We start from the raw sequence: 19,427 nt of genomic DNA, 5'->3' as shown, positions 1-19,427 counted from the left end.
ACATCTCGCGGGCTCCAGCAAAGGAAAAGAACAAATCTTGAATTTAAATATGCTTCTAAGGCTTCAGCGTTTTGCTTTTAAAGGTCCTTGCTTGTAAGCAGTTTCCCTTACAATATGTAGCGTAACTCACCCTATCAGCTTTTGCTCAACATTTTTTGCTTGTAAGCAGCTTCCCTTACAATATATAGCGTAATTCACCCTATTCAAATCATATTATGTGCCCCTTTTAGGTAACTCATCTGGAAGGCTATTGGCCTGCGTAGCATCACACAGTTCCGTTGCTTTTATTTACCGGTATTCCATATATTTCTATTTTCCCAATTTTGCATCTTTTGTATGCTTAACGCTTGCTGAAGCCTTAGCCATTTTGCTTTTTATATATCGATGAATTGTTGTTGTCTTTAATATTATTTACATGTAAAGGATTTTTGCAATTGGCAAATAAATGCCTGATCCTAGCGGAGGGCTGATGTGTGGCAAAATGTGATATTTTTCCCGTCTCTCCTTTCTTGGTCTTTGGGTAATAATGTTTCTGAATGCTCGTCTTGAAGAAACCAGTTTACCATGCCAAGAATGGTCGCTACCATTAAAATGACTTTTAAGGTCATGAACTAGGAGGTCAATCGGGTCATTGTCATGCGGTCATCGATCGGCGTGTTTGGCAACGGGTAGGCGGCCCATTCACATGGCAGATTCCTCCTAGTTTTTCGTTAGCCAATGAGAGGAAGCCTTTTTTGGAGAGATTGGCTTTGTCTTCTTTTCAAATATCACAACGCATTCAGCTCTCATCCGACTAGTTTCGGCACTTTAATTTTCCCACCCGCCACTCCCATAAGCGGTTGAGGAAAAATATGAATTGGTTGTAAAGCCAAAAATATCAATAAAAATTTTGTCTTTAAATGATATATTTGTGTTTATGGAGTAAAAGAAATATTGCAGCATGAAGAAAACATTCATGCTTTCATAAAAATCAATTGTTTTCGATACAAATGTTGCCAATCAATTGAGTAATTACAAATATTATTTAGAAATGCATAAGTCGTAGGCATCTCTCCTACAAGAACGCTTTTGAATATCTCGCAAGTTCCAACCAAGGAAATGCAGAAAAGGAATGAGCATATACAATGTTTGATATATATGATATGCATACTATTGTGTTAGAGGGTGATGGCGGATCATTTTCAACATTCCATATAAAAAATTACTCAAATTATAGCCTTATAAGGCGCCCTTGCTTGTTAAGTATAGTAATTAATCAATAATGATTATCTTTATATCTATATCTATATATAGGTTATTTTCCTACAAAGCTACAAGGATGCTCGGGAACATCTCGCGGGCTCCAGCAAAGGAAAAGAACAAATCTTGAATTTAAATATGCTTCTAAGGCTTCAGCGTTTTGCTTTTAAAGGTCCTTGCTTGTAAGCAGTTTCCCTTACAATATGTAGCGTAACTCACCCTATCAGCTTTTGCTCAACATTTTTTGCTTGTAAGCAGCTTCCTTACAATATATAGCGTAATTCACCCTATTCAAATCATATTATGTGCCCCTTTTAGGTAACTCATCTGGAAGGCTATTGGCCTGCGTAGCATCACACAGTTCCGTTGCTTTTATTTACCGGTATTCCATATATTTCTATTTTCCCAATTTTGCATCTTTTGTATGCTTAACGCTTGCTGAAGCCTTAGCCATTTTTGCTTTTTATATATACGATGAATTGTTGTTGTCTTTAATATTATTTACATGTAAAGGATTTTTGCAATTGGCAAATAAATGCCTGATCCTAGCGGAGGGCTGATGTGTGGCAAAATGTGATATTTTTCCCGTCTCTCCTTTCTTGGTCTTTGGGTAATTAGAATCAACAGCTATAGCTGCATCTTTTAACTCAGATTTAAGATCTTACCGATTTGTGGAAATTAGTCTTTTAGTTCTGATCATAGCATAATTGCGGGTGAAACATACCTGCGTGTACAGCCATTTTTGAATCATGTTTAGTCAATGGACTTCGTAATTGCCATGTAGTGTATATAGACTGATTCCTACACCTCAATGGCAGCCATGCATTGGGCAGGTTTTGCGGAATTTTAAACTGTGTTCCATCATTCGTGTGACAAAAAGATGCTGAAAGTTTACAATGCAATACAATATCAGATTGATTTTGAAGTAGTGCTTTTCCACCCAATACGGCAGTTACAACACCAGTTTGGTGCGGATGGCCCCAAATGGTGGAATAAATTCTCACCATCACTTGGCTAGTCGGATTAGTGTATAACCAGAAGTGATTTACCACTGACCATTTGAATGCTCTCATAATTTCTTATAATTGTGTCATAATCAGGAAATGACGATAAGGATAATTCAAGCGTCACAAACGCCAGAAACTGGGGTACTTTCTGAAGTCCATTTTGATCTGTTTCTGCAATTCAAAGAAATGCCACGCATCAAATCAGTTACAGCATAATATTGCTTGAGGTCTTCGGATTAAATAAACTCTTAGGTTGGAATTCCGAAAGGGGGTTTAAACCTAGGTTTAGCTAAACCCAGGTTTAAACCTAGGTTTAGACCTGGGTTGCGTTTCCCGTAGGTGGTTTAAGTTAAACCCGGGTCTAAAGCTGAGTACTAAAGTGGCAAAAGCCGGGCTTAACTTAAACCTGGCAGGGGGTAGGTTTAAGTCCAGGTTTAAATGCATTTGTCGCCAAAATGGCGGACGATATCTTAATGCGCTGCAAGATATGCAGCGGTATCGCAGAAACTTTCAGCAGATTGGTCATGTTTTTCGACCAGAAAGGGTTTTTGAAGATCGTAAGAACCCTTTCGAGAAATACGATGAAGATAACTTCAGAAAACGCTTCAGGTTCTCTAAGCCAACTGCAATAGAATTAATTGAAATGGTTAAAAACGACCTGGAAAGGGCAACACAGAGGAACCATTCTTTACCTGTTCATATCCAGGTGTTATCAGCACTTCGCTTTTATGCTGTTGGTAAGACTTGTTCCTTTATCATGTTTATATTATTCATACCGTTTTCAAAAAGCCGCCTAGTGTCATGTAGGCCTATGTTCTATTCACCACCCATCGTCGATTAAATAAACCGATGCACTGCATGAGTGTCATGTATGGCGTAGCCCTAGTAGTAGGGCCTACTAGTATAAGGCCAGCATGCAGTAGGTCTACATGCATGTCATGTATAGGCTATGCTAATATTATGTACATACAAATACGCAGTTTGGCCTATGCATAGGCCTACACATTATATGCATGCATGCACAGCAAAAGCGTGAGGCTTACCGGGAGGCTTACACAGCGCTTGAATAGGTTGGGATACCCGCGCATACATGTATCACAGCGTTATCATTTATGCCTACGTCTATACGGTCAAACATGTCAAAGTCTACTCACTGATCTTCAGATTTCAAAATGTAGTTCATATATACGGTATACATGAGTGAATTGAAGAGGAAATCTACCAATGAACTGAATATTAGCTGCAGTCGACCATTTAAAAGTAGTACCCGGTAGTTAATAAATCCCGCCTTACAGTAGGCGCACCCCTGATAAACAGGGTAATAATAATAGGCCCTACTCGGCCTCTTTTAAGTCTTTTGCAGAAAAGCGATTCTCACGCAGTGTTTATTTCTGTTTTTAGACCGTTAAGAGATCAATCAATATATCAAAAACGATGTTGACTTGCATCAACCAATCATTTCCTATCACCATAGGAGCCGGGGGCAAACTCCTCCAGGAATTGTTAAGGGATAAAATTAGGCGGCAAAGAGTAAAATGCCCTACAGACGAATAAAAATGGGACAAAAATTACAATTGAGGGCCGAAAATTTGGCTTTGCCCTCTCACAAATCCTGTCTACTCTCCTATACTGACAACTCAGTTTATAGGCCTATTAATATTTTGCTAATTTATAATGTAGTGCTAGGCTATTGACAGCTGAGACCCTACCTTTTCTACCGCAGTAACTATCCGGTATTTAATGCAGTAGGCCTATGGAAGTCGCTAGCCCCCTCGAAAACTGTTTTCAACACATGAAAAAAAAACAGGGATGTAACTTTTCAGGCTTTTTGTTATCTAGATTTACACAATTTCTTTTATTTTCAGCCCGTTGTAGGGCCATTCTGATCGTGTTTAGTATTGTTATTTCACTCCAGAACATTTATTTCAATTCTATTCAAATTCAATTCTTTCTACGCCTGGTGTCTTTCTATTCAATTCGATTCCAATTGTTAATTGTCACTGCACGAATATTTTATCTCGTGGCACGAACGTGACAGTGAGACATGTTAAAATAGCCCCTGCTGTTCCCACACTGACCTCAAAGATGTCAAAAATCAAGTTTTGATACTATTAGATAGCTCTACTTGTCTCCTGCTCCTCCTAAGATTTTACACCCAAAATTCTTGTACTTTTTAAAAAGTGTGAAAAAAGCTGTCAAAGATATAAGCATTTTTTTAATGGTTTTCTCACAATTTGTTCAAATGTACAATGACTTTTGAGCATAAAAATTAGGAGCTTGAGAAAAATAGGGTCTATATGATAAGCAGGTCCGTACGCAGGATTTTGTTTGGGGGTGCTGATTTTGAAAAAGTGGACCCTTTTCCCAAGCCCGGGGGCGATTTTGTGAAAAGTGGACATTCTTTCCAAAGTTTGGACATTTTTTGATGAAAACCGTAAAAAATTATGAAATTTTGGGACTTTTGAACACTTTGGCAAATTGAAGTGCGGACGACCCCCCCCCCAATTTGCCGTATGGGCCTGATGATAAGTGCCAAAAGTTTTTAATATGCGTCTCTTGTGTGCCCGGGCTTGTGTGAATAGACCTGGACGTGTATCAGAATTCAGAATGGGGAAGGGTACTTTTTACAGATGGAATGATCTGGAATCACAGACATCTGCTTGTGAATTGAAATGCTGAATTGAAATCAAAGCTGAATTTCATTTCGATTCCACTTCATTCTTCATCACTCAACATGATTTCAATTCCAATCCAATTCAATTATTCATTGCTCACGATGATTTCAATTCCAATCCAATTCAATTCATGCCCAAGCCCACTCATTTCGATTCCAATTCAATTCCAATGCATTGAAATGAAAATAGCCCAAAATTCATTTCAATTCAATCATACTAAGTATCTATGATTCAATTCGATTTCAATGCATTGAATTAACATTAGTGTTTAGGCATACGCTGTTTTTCAGGCTTTTCGTCAAAAGTGGAGTTTCATCTCTGAAAAAATGAAAAAAAAATTAAGATCATAAATATCTTCTTCAAAGAATACACGGAAACAAATCGAAATTAAAATTGTATGTTTTATAGCCTTTTTATAAAGAATAATACTGTTTGTTCTTGTTGACTCAATCTTGATTTTTTTCCCATTTTTGCAGGTAGTTTCCAAAGGATGCATGGTGATACAGATGGGGTCAATCAGTCGACGATGTCGAGAATTGTATTGCAAGTGTCAACAGCGATAATAGCGGCGTGCTGAATTCATTAAATTTCCAGTCACAGAAGAATCTATCAGAACAACTCAAGAATCATTCTACGCATATGCAAATTTTCCAGGGGTTATAGGAGCGATAGATTGTACACATATAGGGATCAAATGCCCAGGAGGAGACAATGCACTTTGCTTTATGAATCGCAAGAACAGGTATTCTATAAACACACAGGTTGTTGGTGACCAAGATGCTTTGATTACCAGTATAGTCGCGAGATGGCCAGGGAGTGCTCACGATTCAAGAATTTTATCAAATTCCAGTCTACGGGATGAACTTGAAGGAAGAGAAGATGGGCAATGGTTGTTAGGCGATGGAGGATACGCATGTTTGCCTTACCTAATGACACCTCTCCTGAATCCTACAACACCACAACAAAAACGCTATAATAAAGCACAAATCAGAGGCAGGAATATTATAGAGCGCCTGTTCGGTCAATGGAAGAAGAGGTTCCCTTGCCTGAATGATCTTAGAGTGAAGTTGTCTACAGTATTTCCTGTGATCATTGCAGTGGCTGTCTTATGGAACATTTCTAAACGGCGAAGAGAACCTGACGTCCCTGGAGAAATACCAGAGGAAATACCTGGAGATGATGAACCACCCGCAGCACTAAGGAGAGTAACGGGACCAATTCGTCGTCAGCGCCTCATTCAAGACCATTTTTGAAATGGGAAGACTTGAAGGGAGTCCAACTTGACAAGTTATTAACTTTTAAGGCTGCTATAGACTCGAATATTCAACTTATAGATAATATATGTATATACATGTACGTTCCATAAGAGGTAGCCCGCTCTTTAAGTTCTTATGGGTTGAACCACCTGTCATGCCTGTCTGGTTATCAAATTAATCAGTGACGAGGTTTATCTTTGAGTTTGACAGGTTCTACTCTCTAAATGTAAAAGAGTGAAAAACTCACTCTTTAAGAGTGAATTTTAACTCTTTCAAGGAGTTAAATCAAGGACAACTCTAAAAACGTGTTGTCCTTCATTTCACTCCTTGAACGAGTTGAAATTCACTCTTTTAGAGTGGTTTTCACTCTTTTTGAGTGGTTGTGAAGTTTAAAAAACACATTTCACTAATTTTTGAGTGGTTTTATAAGTGAATCACTCTTTTTGGGAGTGAGTTTTTCACTCTTTTACATAGAGAGTAGTTGCCCAGCAAACACAAAAACGTTTTAAAAACGTTTTTAATAAGTTATATTTTGACTTTTGGTTTACATAAAAACGTTTTAATCACATTAAAATGTCGGGTTATATAAAGGTCATGAAAACGTTTTAAAACGTTTTGTATGAAAACACACTACAACAATATTTTTAAAATCTTTTCAAAAATGTTATTGTAACTATTTTTGCAAACTTTTTTGCCAAATATTTTGTCAACACTTAAATAACATTATGTTAAAATATTTGCACCCAGCAAACACAGAAATGTTCTTAAAATGTTTTTTTCAAAACGTTTTAATAACATTTATATGTCGGATTATATAAAGGTCATGAAAACGTTTTTAAAACGTTATTGCAAATATTTTGGGCAAACATTTTTCATAAAATATTTTTCCAACCCAAAATAACATTCTGTTTAGAATGTTTTGTATCAAGTTTTCAAAAATGTTTTTGGAATGTTATTAAAACGTTTTTATACCCTTTATATAACCCGACATTTAAACATTTTCTGTAAAACATTTTTCTTTGCTGAGCAGTAGATTATCAAAAATGATTTTAATATTATGATAACGTTTTATACCCTTAAGGGCTGGGGTATGAACGTTTGGACAGTATTTATTTTGGGACATTAGAGCACATCAGACATATCGAATTGCATTCTGAATACGAAGAATGTCATTCTGACATCAAATAATTTTGAATTTTTGAAATTCGCAATTTAATACACATTTTATGGCAAATCATTAAAAATTGATATTTTTGATATTTAACAGTACTTGAAGTGAACTTTATAAATCTGATGATTTATACTTAAAGTGATGTATGTAGGTGGGTTGAAAAGCCGACGATCAATTGAAAAGTTTGACCTTTCGTATTGAAGATATGGATTTTTTTCCCAAAACACCAAAAAAAAAAATAAGGTATTTTTGGGAAAAAATCCATATCTTCAATATGAAAGGTCAAAATTTTCAATTGACCGTCCGGCTTTTCCTCCCTGCTACATACACTTTAAGAATATATCATTAGATTTATATAATTTACTTCGAGGACTGTTATATATCAAAATTGAAAAAATATCAAATTTTTATAATTTGTCATAAAATTTGTATTATATTGTGATTTTCAAATAATTAAAATTATTTGATATCAGAAAGACATGCTTCGTATTCAGAATACAATTCGATAGGTCTGAGGTGCTCTCATGTGCCACAAAAAATACTGTCGAAACGCAATAAACGCTCATTTTAGATCCCTTAATATAACCTTTATATAACCCGACATTTAAACGTTTTCTGACAACCTTTTATAACCTTTTGCAAATGATGTCGAAAACGTTTTGTGTTTGTTGGGTGATGTCTCAATGTTATTGAATCAATTCAGGGATAGTGTCACTAATTAATTTGATCCAGATTTAGATCACCTCAGAAGAACTGCCCTAGGATTTCATCTTTAATCCATTCCTCTGTTATTTCCAGTAAGCAAATGGTAAGTTTAAATTCTAACAAATGTTTGATGACGTAAAATCCATATTTATGTAGAATATCTGTGGTATAGAAGCTAGAAATACATTGATTTTACGAATTCACACAGCACGTCAAAAAAGTCTTTTACGAATCTTTTACGAACGATACCTGTACTCTTTCTATAAGAAATAGGGATTAAATACATGGATCCGAACATAAAGTTACGTCTTGCTTATTCTTAACTTTGCGAACGGTTATCATGGTTTATTAAAAAGTAAAATCATATGGTAAAATGGACCCATGTCTTGTTGAAACCCTATAACGCGGAATGCGTGTTCTTTTTTGGTAGGTTTCTTATTTCCACTTGTTGGATAAGATCATAATGTGGGATGGGTTTTTGACAAGAATTTGCAATGATGAATAATATATAACTGGAGAATTCCCTTGTAAAACTGTATGATATTTGGGAACTATTTATATCAAGTGATTTCAAATGAAACTGCATCTTGTACCTATTAAGCAGAGGGTCTGTAGTAGCCTACATCTTGTACATATAAAGAATATTGCGATGCTGAAATCATAATTATAATTGTATTGGGGCTATTGCAAATCTTACGCTAAACGTGTTGTAAGTTGAATCCTGAAATTAAAGCACGAATCAGGAATTGTAAGTAGGCCTACTGTATGTCTCATTAAGAGTATTTCGTGATCCGAGCATCCTATTTTTATGAAAAAGGTTTTTCAGTTCATTCCGATATTGCATTTCCGATTTATGTATTAGTCTCGTTCTGGTGTTTATACGTAAGCCTATATATTGCATTAATCATTGCATTTATTAAAATTGCATTAAGGTATAATATGAATGTTTCAAAAGTATTTTGTGGGGCATGAGAGCTCATCAGACATACCGAATTGCATTCTGAATATCTGAAGAATGTCCTTCTAACATCAAATAATCTTGATTGTTTTGAAATTCGCGATGTAATATATAGGACCTACACATTTATGGCTAATGATTACATTTAAAAAAATATATATTTAACATGCAGAAGACTTACATGTCATCGTAGTAAACTTTCATGCCAGCTACGTACAATTAAAGTACGTGTCATTTAATACTCATTAGATTTAGAAAGTTTACTTCGAGAACCGTCAATTACCAATTTAAAAAATAATTTGCCATAAAAATTTGTAGGCCTTATTATATCGCGAATTAAAAAAAATCAAAATTATTTGATATCAGAAGGACATTCTTCGTATTATTGCAATTCGGTATGTCTGATGTGCTCTCATGTCCCACAAAAAATACTGTCGAAAGGTTCATTATTAACTAATTAATGCAAGATCTTTTTTGTACATAGGCCTAAACATGTAACCAGAGGTTTCCAGTGGTAGACCCTCTAAAAATCTTTTGTTGAGAACTTGAGTATGGGGAGGTTGTGGATCACGAAATACCTCTTTAATATTATACTATCTATGCATTTACCATTCATCTGGAAATGCTAGAACTTATTTATTTATCTATTTATTAATTTATAACTTATCTATAATCTCCGAGATGATACCGATGAATCGATCAGTTCCTCTTCAAAGTATCGATTATCGGCAAGTTCCTTATATAGATAAGTCTTCTTTGTACACTAGTTTGCGTTAGCCATATGGACAAGAAAAGCCAACTTGTTGCTTTGACTACTTCCATGCTTTGACTGCCAAAGACTGTCAATATCAACTTTATTGATACGATTGAATAGGGCGCTTGAAGGCCGAGATGTTTTGGTTTACGTCCAGAGGATTTTCATGAATTGATGAGGGAGGGAAGTGTGTTTTTTTCAATGTAAAATTAGCATTGATAATAGTTTTTGGCCTTTTCCAATAGTGACTCGAGGAAAGGAGGAGCCCCTTTAAATGTGAGATTCTGAGGGATAAAACCACCACAAACAAATCTTGGAAGTGATCCATGTTTTCTATATAAATGTTTTTTGCATTAGGCCTATGTATAAAGTTTTCCTATTCCAAATTCTAAAAAAATTGTGAAAATTGTAGGGGTAGGGACAAAAACCTAAATATTTTATCTGCCTAATAATAGCCAAAGGCATGTCCAGGTGGTGGTCGCCTTGCATTCTCTAAATTCAGTAAATTTTCATCGTCAACCGCGTATGAATGGGGTTATATTGAAATTTTAAATGCTTGAAATATCAAAGACAAATAGGCCTATGTTAATATAAATACAAGCTAAAACCGTTGGGGATCGATAATGAACCCCACAAAACTAACCAAGTATTATGCAAAATGCCATACGGCCGGGCGGTTTCACAAGTTGCTGGCTCACTCATGCCACTCTCCGACTGGGCATGTCTGTCTCATCATGATGACAGTAGCTTGTGCGCCCTCTCTCATTCTTGTCATCAATCTGTTGTGCATTTGGGCTTTGTAGAGCAGCTTCGGGCTGTTCATCAATTCTATTTTTGCATAATTTTCGTAATTTCGTATTTTAGTAGGCCTATACATACATATTATGTAGGGATGGGTGTCGGGAATGAGTTCTAGGCCTATGTTGTAATGCGTTTGGGATGCATCGATGAGGACGGATGTGTCTGCACAAATTGGGTTTCTGTATTCAGGGCCGTCGCTAGACCATTTTCTCAGGGGGGTGTCGAGAAATAAATTCCTGGTATGGCCTGGTATTTTACCACTGCGCAACTTGCTTATCGCATAGAAGACACCCTCCCCCACAACTGTAACACAAATTTTCCACTCCCTGGAATTCCTTTACCGGAAACTAATGAACGAAACTTTGATCAATTGCGCGCGTAGCCGCGATAATTTGCTATTTCAATGCGAAAATTCAAAGGGAGATGTACCGGAGACACCGAGCCAGGGGAAAAATTATAATAAACTAAATGAAATATCCAATATTTTGTTGGTTTGTACAAGTCTGCTCTTTTAAATTATGTAAGGGATATGATGTAAGCTGATGTATTGGCCAAAGATATAGGGATTTTTATATACATTGTATAGTGCATACATGATACAAAATGTAAATGTTTGGTATCGTAATAAATCTCGCCATAATAATTCTAATGTTGAGTGTGTTTGTATTATTTTCATAAAAATCTACACACATTTCGGATTAAGCCCTCGCATCAGCATCATGAGCACAGGATCTGTGATTAGATCATGCAGCGCAGAAGTCCCAGTCCCCTACATGTATACAGCGTGATACTGGTAGTCTACAGTGTTTTTACTGATTATAGCCATCATTTTGAGATTTAAAGCCAAACAAAGGAAATGTTTCCTTTTGTTTCCTGGTGTTTTGGAAACTCTTTAATTGCTCATATCTTCAGCACTCGTTTTTCCATTTCAAGGAGGTTTTCTTCAAAATCCAGATTTGTAAATGCTTTTTACTATCCTATTAGAAACTGGAAATTAAATATAATTTTTCGAGTTCCAAACCAACTGATTTTGCTTGATTGCATCACATTTAATACATGGTATAGGCATATTTATAGATATATTCATATTGGTGCATGGCTTTGACATCTCGCAATGCTATTGTTAAAAAGACAATAATTTATTGAAATACGCGTAAATATGACAACAATAATTTGGCAGTTAAGTGTATCAACTGGATGAGGTATTTCCTCTTTATTGTACTTTAAATGTAACAATTCTTAATGAAAGGCAGAATAAGGGGAATAAGATGAGGAGGAGGATAAGAAGAACAAGGATAAGGAGGAGAAGGTGAAAAAATAGGACGAAGAAGGATAATGAGGAGGATGAGATCAAAGAAGACTAAGAGAAGAGGAAGAGGAAGAAGAGGAGAAAAAGGAAGAACTAAGATAGAAGAAGAGGAGAATTAAAATTAAGAAGAAGGCAAAGGAAAAAATAAAAATGAAGAAAAATCAAGGGAAGGAGAGGAGGAAGTAGTAAAGAAAGCTGTTACAGTAAAGAAAATATCAGATTATCAGATTAAAAAATTTTCAAAGTTCAAAGTTCAAAATGTGCGTCTTTTTCTGTATTTCCAAGATTTCCATCTGGGCCTTGTGCTCCTCCATCTTGGCCTGGTGCTCCTCCATCTTGGCCTGATGCTCCTTCTCCATGTGCAACATCTGTAGTGTGTGTTGTGCCTTCATCTGAAGGAGCCTCAACCTGTGCTCCTCACGGAAGCACTCTTCCAGATCATCTTGTTTTTCTTGTTTGGTTTTTTACTTGGGCTTGGGCTTGGCGATGGTGATCTTGAACCACTCTGCTCTTTGATCATGACCCTGTAAAGACATAAAATAATAGGCCTAATGGTTTTAAACAGCTTTCATCACATCAGCTGTATACTCGTCTGTCTACACGACGATGAAGTGCGCTTCGTGACCGGTGGGGAGGGAGGGGCATTATAGGTTAATAAACACGTCTCACTTGTTGGGAGTGAAATTGCACAAAATAATACACGCAGCGTACTGAGATGTTGACAAAAAGCGTATCAAAAGTCCCAAAAATCCAAGCAGTGGAACAGTGCCTAATTTGCATAAAACCAAAATGACCGCTTTATGCGGGGTGAAATTTGATCAAATCTTGCTATATACACCATACCAATTTATTACAGTGGCGTAGATTTCTTTTTTGACATAATGGGGATGGAGTTTGAAAAAAATTCTCAAGTATTGTCAATCCAGCACCTTTTAGCGACATAATAAGTTTATGCAACAAATGCTTGCTGAAGCGCCTTGCGAACAATTTTGCTATTTTGAAGCTAAACTGATTAAATATGGTGTAAAAGTAGAATAAATGCGTGTAAGCGCTAGCGAACATTTGTATTTTTGGGGATGAGCAAATATGAGGTTAATTTGATCAGAAACCCATTATCAGGCGTTAACATTGGGGGATGATTGTATGGACCATCCCCCCCCTGGCAAAATATTGGGAGGGATTTACCCCCCCCCCCATCCCCCCGGGATCTACGCCTATGATGTATTACTCTCGTCATAATGATTCAGGAAAAGTATAATTTCGAATGGAAATTAGATTTGTGGAAAGGAATAACACTGCTTTATGTCAGGTAGTTTCGTTAAAATCCGAGTTTTAAAGAAACCGTTTTATATTATCGCACTTACCTTTTTGTTGGTGTAGCGGAACTATTGGAAATTGATGGTTTTGGCTGCTCAGAAGATCCAATCACTGCGGTAGCTTCAATAACTCTGAAAAATGTAATTATTTTAGGGAGATTTAAGTCGAAAGCAGATCATACCAGACAGTTTTTTTTTAAATCAGTAAATTTCTGATGTATACCACGTATTTAGTAAGCGGGGGCACTCATATTTAAAAGTGACGGACGTATGTCATCGGGTATAAAGTTTTTTCTAAATGGAGCAAAGTTCTATTTCTTTTCCCCAAATTTCCAAAATTTAATATACAAATTTGTGGAAATAACAGAATTCAAATTTTTTTGACATTTTAAATAATACAATTTTAGAAATAGGCCAAAAATACCGGTATCGGATCACCATAAGACAAGTTACAAAGTAGTAAACTTACATCATTTCAGTATTTTCAGTTGTGGATTGCAGTTGATCATCATACCTGATAAGAAAATAAAAAAGTACACAATTTAGGCCTAATATACGAAAATTACAAATGGAATTTATATCAAGTATGTGTGTTTTTATAAAGTATGTCTATTTATTTTGAAGCTTTTTATTGGATTTAGAATAAATATTCCTCTGGTTTTGTCACTTTTTTTCTTTATTTTGTTTCCAACTTGGGCCAATATATTAAATGTAAAAATGTCTAAAATGCGATTAAATTCGATCTGGAATCAATCAATGATATTAAATTTGACTAACGTCTGTTAAGTGTTATTGCTGGCTAAACTATGTTTATTGTTTACATTATGTCAGCTGATGGTGTTGACGTATCGGTATTTTAAATGCTACGTTTTGGTGCACGCGCGCATGATGATTGGATGGAGAAAAGTACATTGTACCTAGTCTCGTTCACGCGTCACTGCGTGTAGGCCCTACGTGTTGGGTCTGATACATTTATCTGTCTCACTTTTGGAACTGCCTTCAGACAGGTCAGACGTGTCTACATACGCAACAGCTTCGTAATATTTCTTGTTTTCTTCATGATTAACAATTTAATCAGATCGAAAGTTTCATCATGAAATAGCCGCATAAATTAACACAGGAGCAGTAAATGATTGTAGATAACATGGATGGATGTCCTTGCAGAAGTTGCAGTTGGATTTGCTATATTGCTAATATTGTGTATTCTAATGGAAAGAGATACCAGGGGATCAACTTTCTCAAGCATGAAAGGCGACATTTACAAAGTGCACCATCAGACTGAATCGTCACCGATTTTGGATTTGGATTGTTAAACGTGATTGGAAATATCAATTCATCACTTCATGTTACTGATCATGCAGATGTGGAATACCCTGTGTATGGATATCTGACATAAATTTGAATGTTTATTTGAAATCGTTTATACGATATATCAAGACGTCGTAAGATTCAGTGGAAATGGTGCTGCCAAACGGCGTACATGTGAGCTCATGTGGATCAGTATTTATTTATATCATGATTATTTATACATGATTATAATTATATTCAAGCTTCTTATTCGCAAAGTTGGAATTTGTCTTTTTACTTGCTGCAATGCTGTTGCGGAATTGAGAAAACATTATAACATGGAATATTAAAAAGGATAATGGAAAATTGGAAATTATAGTGCAATTTCATGGTTTACAAATATTCTGGAATATTGATCATGGTCTTGATGTAACTTCTTGCATATTGAAACTCAGTCAAGGATTATTATTGCATGAATGGATGAAATAGTAAAAAGGTAGGTACTACATGTTATACTTTGATAATTTAATTTCACTCTTCAGATAATGAATTATTTAAATTGTTTAAAGTATTATTGCATTTTCTTTCTTTCTTTCTTTCTTTCTTTCTTTCTTTCTTTCTTTCTTTCTTTCTTTCTTTCTTTCTTTCTTTCTTTCTTTCTTTCTTTCTTTCTTTCTTTCTTTCTTTCTTTCTTTCTTTCTTTCTTTCTTTCTTTCTTTCTTTCTCAGACTCTAATACATTTTATAGGCCTAATTCATGACTTTTATGTCCTACTTAGGGACCGATCGTTATTTACGGCAGGGGGGAATGGGTGTTTTGGCAAAAATATCGACAAAAAATTTCGCGTTCCCCCCTCGCGTCCGCTCAAAATTTTCGCGTTCCCCCTTGTTTTCCCAATTTTCTCCATTTAAAATTTAACAATCCCCCCTCCTGGTTCAACTAAAAATGTCAGGTTCCCCCCCCAAGCCCACAAATTTACCCATCCCCCCCTGCCACAAATAACGATCGCTCCCTTACTTCAGTTGCAAATTTGAAGCTTTCTCCAACAAGGGTACTCCGAGTCCGACTGGCAGCTGTAAATTCCTACCGGGGTTATCCAATCTAAAATCATATGAAATCAAGAAAACAAGAAAAGGCATTTTAAATAAACATGTTGTTAGGCCCTACACAGTTATAATTAATAAATTAACCCTGATCGCACAATGTTTACAAATCTAACCTACCCAAGTACCAAATGGCATCATGTTTCATGGTGTGCAAGCATCGTTTAAATTTAATGGCCATTTAAAAGACTAGCGGGATACCAGGCTTGCATGAGTCCCCGCTAGATGAGTAGATGGGGCGTTCACTATAACAGGAAGAATTACTGGACAGGTAGAATCATCGAAAAGATACATTTTGATTTTCCGTTTCCATGTTATTTATTTATTTAAACCCGTTCCCATTTTTTTTTCTAAATCTGTTATTTGTTACATTTCCCTTTTGGCTTAATTTTTTATTTGCTGCTTGTGATTTCCCGTTTCCATGTTTTTTTATTTAATTCTGTTATCATTATTATAACTTCTTTTTTTTCTTACATTTCCTGATTAGTTTCTTTCCTTCTTTGTTTCGTTCCCGTTTCATTTAGTTAATTTAACCCGTTGGCCTAATTACTCGTACCTCTTTTGTCATTTTGTTTATACAACACACATATTTTCACGTGTTCATCTTTATCATAATCCCGTGACCCGTCCATGTACCTTTTTGTCCTTTAATTTTTATTTATTTTTCCTTCTTTCTGTATTATCATGTCCACTGGTCTCTGGCTCATAAGTCGCGTGGCTCTCATGCGCCGTTCTGCAAGCGCATTGGCGTAGTCGCGATTACGCTCATACCGACGGCGCTGCCTGCCAGCTGCAGTGACGCGCAGGCTGGTAACTGATTTTCATAACAAAAACCCGTTTTTACCCATATTTTCACTGATTTTGAGGCCAATTCTTGACCGATTTCAACCAAATAAAGTCGAGGCAATTTCCCGTATATTCCTCGATCTCCCGTATGAATTTGGCGACATTTGGATCGAAACTGACGGAGCCTTTTACATAAACCACATACATACATACATACATACATACATACACACATACATGCATACAACATTCCCCTATTTATAGTAAGATTTATGAAAAAACAAACAGATATTTTTACGCACATTTTTGATTTTCGTCATTCAATTGGAAATTAAGGAAAATAACACTTTTTAACAGTAACTATGTCGAAATTATGTCCATGTCAGGGCCTAGCTTTGAGGCTAAGCCTAATCAATGTAGACATAATATAGAGGCCGGTTTAAGAGGTCATGATGTGGTTAGGCTATGGCCTATGCCCTAGCGCTATGCAAATAATGCATGTTAAGCCTACAATAATAATAATCTAGTAGCATGTTGTGAAAGGGTATCGGAGAGGGTCCTAGGCTAGGCCCGGAGGCTAGGGCTACATTCACATTGTAGTCAGGTGTTGCATAATCATGGATTGCAATCGTATTTCTTCAAAGTTACTTATTTTTTTAACCAAAGGGCAATGACTGTGAATGAGCTCATGAGCTGTTTCACTTTTGGAAAGATTGACATATCAAACTGCCCGGTCAAACTACACATACAGACGCGGTTGTGAGTCATTGGGCCTAAACATCTTGCCATTCTTATGTTATGCTCATTTATGATCATCCCAGTCTTGACAGGCCTAAAATTAAGACTTTTGTAATAGTACCCAATCCAAGTTAGTTTGAAAAAAAAACACCACCCAATCATGCTAGGACTAGGCCTGGCTTGCGTTGCAGTAATTCAATGCCCAGAAAACAGCATTTTTAATTAAATTTAGCATGAATAAGCATAATACCATGTATATATTCATGTATATATAATATATTCATATACTATAGTATATCCAGTTGGGGAGCTCTTGTTTTTAATGATTTGGCATGCATTTGTAGTCAGCCATGTTACTCAGTTAATACGTTTAGTCTCAAGTCTCTCGATATAGTAGGCCTTACTGTGGCAGTATAATTCGTGCTGCAAAATCAGATTAATTTTAGGCTAGGTTGAGCCTACTCATGCATGCATGTATTCGTCATGTTCGTAGCAATATTTAAACATATAAAACGTTATATGCTCTTACATGTCAAAACCTTGGGATCCGGAGCCTTGTCCCTGGCCCTGCAGATACTGTTCTGCAGACAACACCCCCATGTCAACGGCAGAAGCACTTGTAGTTGCAGCTGCATCATCATCAAAGGGATTTGCGATTTGCACAAAATCCCGAGGGCACAACTCCTCCACTGCCACCGTCAAAGCGGAGAGTGGCGGTGGGGCCTCCCCTCCCCCTGTTGCCCTGGATGATCGGTTGTGTTCCGTCACTTCCTTCTTTGCTGCTAGCTTGATTCTTTTCCACTTTTCTTTCAGCTCTAGTAAATTTCTCCTGTTGCCGTACTTCAGCTCAAATTGGGCCAGGATACTGGCCCAAGCTTCCTTCTTGGCGGTGATGGATTTAATGTCATTCCTTTTATTATCCACCACTTGAATGTGTACCTGAAGCAAGCCAACGAGATGGCTTGTTTCGTTTGGATCCCAGTTCTCTGCCCTGGGTTTCTCTGGTTTAATTTTACTTTCCATATTCATTGAAAAGTATACCTACTCTAATATATCCGACGTAAATTTTTGTTTACTTAAATACGAAAATTGAAAAATCCCGGGATATTTAGCGTCCTTAGCAATAAGCATGCATGAGATCGGCATTTTACCGTTTGCCTTAGATACTAAACCTGGGTCTAAGTTTGACCTCGCTGAAGGTCAAACTTAGACCCAGGAATCAATTTAGACCCAGGTTTAAACCTGGGTCTAACTAGTCTGAGCTTTCGGAATCGTAAAATAACTTAAACCTAGGTTTAGGCTTAAGCCGGGACTAGTTAGACCCAGGTTTAAGTTAGCACCGGCTTAAGTTAAACCCCCTTTCGGAATTCCAACCTTAAATGTCCGCACGTATCCATTCAACAAACCCCTGTGGGTTGTCCTCAGTGCTATGTAAACAATGGTGTTCTCCTGTCTTGGTCCTCGATCAAGTCACAATTTCACAGAATCCATGTTCTTACGAGTTCAAGTGGGTCTACTTGAGATGGATACGTCCATCTTATATTTTCATTAAACAAATAAAGAATAAAATGCCAAATGGGATGGATGTCGATTCAATTCAATTTGACTTTCATACATCATTAAATTACACATTGTAAATGATACATCTTTCTGAAACTACCATCAAATTATTTTGTTTCCGAGATAATAATGCTTATTGCTGAATTAAAACACAAGAAACAATCCATACTTGTTTTAGCTATATCATGAAATCAATATCCCTGGTATCAGATTCATTGTCTATGGTGGCATCACTGATGTATAAATTTTCATGTATAAATTCTATAATGACCTTTTACCAGATATTTTTTCAAATTATTTTATTACAGCTAGTACGATTCATGCATATAATACTAGGTCATCGGAAATGTATAGAGCTCATCATTTTAAAAATGATTTAGCCCGTAACACTGTTAGACGACAAGGGCCTATACTATGGAACAATATTAGTTTAAATACCAAAATTCACTTACTCTGACAAGCTTCAAAAATAAGTACAAATCTGAGTTATTATCTCGTTATAAATAATCTCGTTAGTTTGTGTAATGTTTCATCATGTAATTTTAAAATTATTATTACTATTATGTATAATAGGTAATCTTAAACCATAGCCAACATTGTCTGTCTCACGTGTCCTGTCCGGTCTTTGTCTGCACATAATTATGTCCTCATACGTCTTTGATTGTGTTTCGTCCTGAATGTTTAACTTAATATTGTAAAAAAAAAAAAAAAATTGTCGAGCTCTGCTCTGTTTGGTTTCCTACCATATGATTTTGCTTTACT

The 19,427-nt window shown here is 36.2% G+C and overlaps 3 protein-coding genes across 3 annotated transcripts in view; 1 reads left to right on the top strand and 2 right to left on the bottom strand.

The window, feature by feature from the left end:
* The window catches only part of LOC140152528 (arginine-hydroxylase NDUFAF5, mitochondrial-like), a 421,297-nt gene that overhangs the window by 225,854 nt on the left and 176,016 nt on the right, over positions 1-19,427 (bottom strand). The window lies entirely within an intron of this gene.
* Positions 2,875-6,781, top strand: LOC140151788 (putative nuclease HARBI1). Its single transcript, XM_072174125.1, is given in 3 exon segments — positions 2,875-2,983; positions 5,398-5,485; positions 5,487-6,781. Coding segments are annotated over 3 exon segments (870 nt in total). The 5' UTR covers positions 2,875-2,889; the 3' UTR covers positions 6,175-6,781.
* Positions 11,619-18,157, bottom strand: LOC140151787 (uncharacterized). Its single transcript, XM_072174124.1, has 5 exons — positions 17,635-18,157; positions 15,496-15,579; positions 13,661-13,705; positions 13,240-13,323; positions 11,619-12,399 (listed from the first exon to the last, which is right to left on the bottom strand). The coding sequence occupies exons 1-5, from the start codon at positions 18,132-18,134 to the stop codon at positions 12,279-12,281; spliced, it is 834 nt and encodes a 277-aa protein (XP_072030225.1). The 5' UTR covers positions 18,135-18,157; the 3' UTR covers positions 11,619-12,278.

This window comes from Amphiura filiformis, chromosome 5, assembly GCF_039555335.1.
Source record: "Amphiura filiformis chromosome 5, Afil_fr2py, whole genome shotgun sequence".
Lineage (NCBI taxonomy): Eukaryota > Metazoa > Echinodermata > Ophiuroidea > Amphilepidida > Amphiuridae > Amphiura > Amphiura filiformis.
This window is presented reverse-complemented; position numbering and strand designations above follow the sequence as displayed.

What these genes read in the sequence shown, in the direction of transcription:
- LOC140151787 (XM_072174124.1), bottom strand. Translation starts at nt 18,134, where the DNA reads ATGAATATGGAAAGTAAAATTAAACCAGAGAAACCCAGGGCAGAGAAC. An exon ending in ACTGAAAATACTGAAATGAT is followed by an intron (nt 13,324 to 13,660) that starts GTAAGTTTACTA and finishes TACATTTTTCAG; the next exon opens with AGTTATTGAAGCTACCGCAG. An exon ending in TCCGCTACACCAACAAAAAG is followed by an intron (nt 12,400 to 13,239) that starts GTAAGTGCGATA and finishes ATGTCTTTACAG; the next exon opens with GGTCATGATCAAAGAGCAGA.